Source organism: Temnothorax nylanderi, unplaced genomic scaffold, assembly GCF_030848795.1.
Source record: "Temnothorax nylanderi isolate EJ_2023f unplaced genomic scaffold, tnyl_v1.0 TNYL_tig0593_pilon, whole genome shotgun sequence".
NCBI classification, from domain to species: Eukaryota; Metazoa; Arthropoda; class Insecta; order Hymenoptera; family Formicidae; genus Temnothorax; species Temnothorax nylanderi.
Genome location: NW_027249655.1, coordinates 40192 through 44330, shown reverse-complemented (window position 1 = coordinate 44330; position 4139 = coordinate 40192). Strand labels below are relative to the sequence as shown.

Genomic DNA, 4139 nt, shown 5'->3' with positions numbered 1-4139 from the left:
TGCTCATACAAACGAATAAACATAAATACGTTTTACATGTTTTATTGCGACTAAGTTTAATGCTAAATGGGCCTCCGTAATCTATCCCGATGTTGAAGAACGCACGCTTGTGAGTTACACGACTCTCTGGCAAATCCCCCATGACATGTCGCGCGGAGACGGGTCGCGATCGAAAGCAAACGATGCATTTATAGAGAACCTTACGAACCGTAGATTTGGCGGATCCAAAGGGACTCTTGTAGAATCGACAACAACGTTTGTGCACCTGCATGCAGCGATTTATAATGAGCATCGCGAATGATAAGAGTAGTAACGGGATGATTGGACGGTAAAACGACGGGGTATCGACGTGAATAGGATACTGGGGCGTTACGCAGGCGTACACCAACTCGAATGAGGTTCTCACTATCCAAGAATGGATGTAGAGTAATGAGAGAGCTATCGTGACAGACTCTCTGCTTAGTATGTAGATTAAGCACTTCTCGACTAAAACGCTCCGCTTGTACCATGCGGAGGATGGCTGTCATCGCTCGGTCGAGCTCACGCACCGTGAGTGGCCTGATTCGCTGAGCCTGCGAAGGTTCTGGACGCTCCTTCCATCGCAAACAATAAGCAATGACTCGTTTCAGCTTTGACAATGATGAAAATTTCTCGAGGATACTATTCGCTTCGATGACTTGAGTAGCTAATACGGTAGATTTCTTGGTTTCGGGGACCTCGCCGCTTGGTTTCGGGGTAGGCATGTTAATGTGCTCCTCGGGATGTTGTAGCCATTGGGGTCCGTGCCACCAAAGGCGCAAGTCCTTTAACTGACTAGGTCTGATTCCGCGCGAGATCACATCTGCGGGGTTGTCCTCGGATCTGACGTGTCGCCATTGCTCCTGTAAAGTTAACTGATGAATCTCGGTTAGACGATTCGCCACAAAGGCCTTCCTGATGTGAGGCTCGCCATGAATCCATGCTAAAACTATGGTCGAATAGCACCAATAAAACCGATCCGGAAGCGGTATCGTGAGTGCTTGAACCGCCGAATCTGCTAATTTCGAGAGTAAGGGTGCCGTCCCATGGCGCGTATCGCGATACGCGCGTATCGAGCGTATCGAACTCTGCGACCAATCACAGACGATCCGCCGGTTTTGGTACGCCGCCAAACGGGTCCCGGTGTCCCATGGAGCGGATTAAGCGTAAGCGGACCAGCGGATCGCCAATCACGGAATCTTTCCGATAGAGCTCTTTCAAAGATTCCGTCGAAACGGATCCGTGATTGGCGATCCGCTGGTTACGCTTCCGCTTAATCCGCTCCATGGGACACCGGGACCCGTTTGGCGGCGTACTGAACACACGCACACAAACACGCATGTGACGCATGCACCTAAAAGGGCAAACGTAATAACCTCCAAAGTGAAGCCAGTTGTACGGCAAAAAATCAGTGTCGAGATCAAGATCGCCAAGATGATCGCAAAGGTATTCGCCACCGCTTAGATCTACATCCAAATCACCTAGATTACCCCGAGAACAGTGTCACCACGTCGATTTACGTTTCAGATCCAGATCGCCCTTATTTTCTCCTCGAAGAGGATCACCTCGCTTGCGTTCGCAGAAGAATTTATTTGAGTTTCGCGTGACATCGGTGTACGGCAACAAATCAGTGTCGAGATCAAGATCGCCAAGGTCATCGCCAAGGTATTCGCCACCGCTTAATCTAGATCCAAATCACTTACATTACTCCGAGAACAGTGTCACCACGTCGATTTACGTTTCAGATCCAGATCTCCCTTGTTTTCTCCTCGAAGAGGATCACCTCGCTTGCGTTCGCCGAAGAATTTGAGTTTCGCGTGACATCGGTGTACGGCAGAAAATGGATTCCGAAACAATACTACTAGCCATTTTCTATTTTGTAAATAAATTTAAATGAAGTTACAGTAGTTTTCGTCGACAAGTATTGCGACGTAAAATATTTCTATTGTATGCACTGTACGTAATTGCGGTAAACGAAGAATCTAAAAAAGAACGACAATATTGGGTGCGTCCTATATTTACCGTACAATGGCGATTATTACAAGGAGCGAGTGATAATCTCATAATAGAAAATGATTTTTAATGTGCTACTTGATATTATATTTTCTTTATATATACCTTACATGTACCTTACATATAATCCAACAAATTCGTCGTCGACGTTTCATTTTTGCAAACATAATAGTACTACATAATAGTAAATAAAAAAGGATTTTCTACTTGATGTTACATTTTCTTTATATACACCTTACATGTACCTTACATATAACCCAAAAAATAACGTTTCATTTTTGTAAATATAATAGTATTACATAATAGTAAATAAAAAAGGATTTTCTACTTTATATTACATTTTCTTTATATATACCTTACATGTACCTTACATATAACCCAAAAAATTACGTATTATTTTTGCAAACATAATACTACATAATAGTAAATAAAAAAAAATTTTCTTGACAAAAAATAAGATTAAAACATATATCGGAAGACAAAACGCAGACCTCTACTCTTCTCTTTTCTCTACTGCACTACTAGTGCACTTTCTACACTCAATATGTCACCTGAGCCCAAAAAGGAGGGCTCGACCCACACGTACGACTGTACATACATGTGTGAGTGTGCGATCTGCTCAAACAATGTTACAAAGATTGTTGAGCGTATCGAAAACGGCGGATCGTCTGTGATTGGTCGCAGAGTCGATACGCCCGATACGCGCGTATCGCGATACGCGCCATGGGACAGCACCCTAAGAGTGCTCCTAATAACTCGAGACGCACAATACATAGTGTTTTTAGTGGAGCGACTCTGGACTTCGCACACACCAATCGGATAGTGACTTCTCCGTTGGCATCAACTGAGCGTAGATATATACACGCTCCATACGCGTTCTCCGAAGCATCCGAGAAACCGTGGAGCTCTATGCGAACCGGATCCTTGCAAATGATTACTCGAGGTATGGAGATGTCATTGATGGTGCCTAATTCCTGGACGTATGCGGTCCATTCCGTGTGCAGGTCGATTGGCAACGACTCATCCCATTCCAGATTGAGTTGCCACAATTTTTGTAAGAGAATTTTAGCCTTGATGATAGCTGGACGACGAGTCCCAGGGGATCGAATATTTGGGATACGGTCGACAGCACTATGCGTTTCGTCACGCGAGAATCTGTATTGTGCGCGGTGACACGATATTGGAACGTGTCTCTGCTTGGTGTCCAACCAAGGCCAAGGGTTTTTGCCTCCTTGCCTTCTTCTGCAATCATCGTAAAATCTTCGGCGCCTTCCTCAACAAAAGTTGGCTCGTTCGATTTCCATTTGGATAACTCGAAACATGCGGATCTCAATACCAATATGAGTTTATCCTTGAGTGCTCGCAGCTCATCGAGATCATCACGACCGGTCAGCAGATCGTCAACGTAGAAGTCTCGAATAATGATTAAGCTTGCAGCGGGGTAGGATTTACGCGCGTTGTGTGCGGCTTGATGTAGCGACCGTATGGCCAGAAACGCCGCTGCTGCGTTGCCATAAATTACCGTGAGAAGTAGATGATCCAGAATGGGCCCGTCGATGCTAGGTCTCCATAGAATGCGTTGTAGATGCCTTTGTTCCGCCTGGAGGTTTACTTGGCGATACATCTTGATAATATCAGCCGTTATGACGTAAAGGTGCTGTCGAAAACGCAATACGATTGCGAATAACGTTTGTTGAATGGTAGGACCCACCCGAACGATGTCGTTCAATGATTTCCCTGAGGAAGTCTTCACCGAAGCATTGAATACCACGCGAAGTTTACCCCCTTCGTGGGTAACGACCGGATGATGCGAAATGTAATACACCGCAACAGGCTCCTCTTGATCAGGATTGACCACAGACATGTGATTGAGCTCGGCGCATTTGCTCATAAAATTCACATAGTCCTCTCAAAGCTTCGCGTTCTTCTGTAACCTTCGTTCTAGCTTGTGAAATAACTTCAAAGCATAGCTGCGTGATTCGCCCAATTCGCTGGGATCGCCCTGAAAAGGAAGGCTCACGGTGAAACGCCCTGTATCGTCCTGCCAATAAGTCTCCATGAAATGACGTTCGCAAGCTTCGTCGTTGCTCGATATAGCGGTTTTATGA

The 4139-nt window shown here is 45.4% G+C and overlaps 1 protein-coding gene and 1 long non-coding RNA gene across 2 annotated transcripts; one reads left to right on the top strand and one right to left on the bottom strand.

Moving 5' to 3' along the window:
• The first annotated feature begins 1104 nt into the window (after positions 1 to 1104).
• On the top strand, positions 1105 to 2240 carry LOC139784166 (uncharacterized). Its single transcript, XR_011721489.1, has 3 exons — positions 1105 to 1464; positions 1546 to 1683; positions 1764 to 2240. It is a non-coding gene; the product is annotated as an uncharacterized lncRNA (long non-coding RNA).
• A 758-nt stretch (positions 2241 to 2998) lies between these two features.
• On the bottom strand, positions 2999 to 3895 carry LOC139784167 (uncharacterized). Its single transcript, XM_071723328.1, has one exon. It carries the CDS (start codon positions 3893 to 3895, stop codon positions 2999 to 3001), a length of 897 nt encoding a protein of 298 aa, XP_071579429.1.
• Between the last annotated feature and the right edge of the window lie 244 nt (positions 3896 to 4139).

Bases quoted from the DNA above. Each gene is read 5' to 3' on its own strand.
- LOC139784167 (XM_071723328.1), bottom strand. From the start codon at position 3,895: ATGTCTGTGGTCAATCCTGATCAAGAGGAGCCTGTTGCGGTGTATTAC.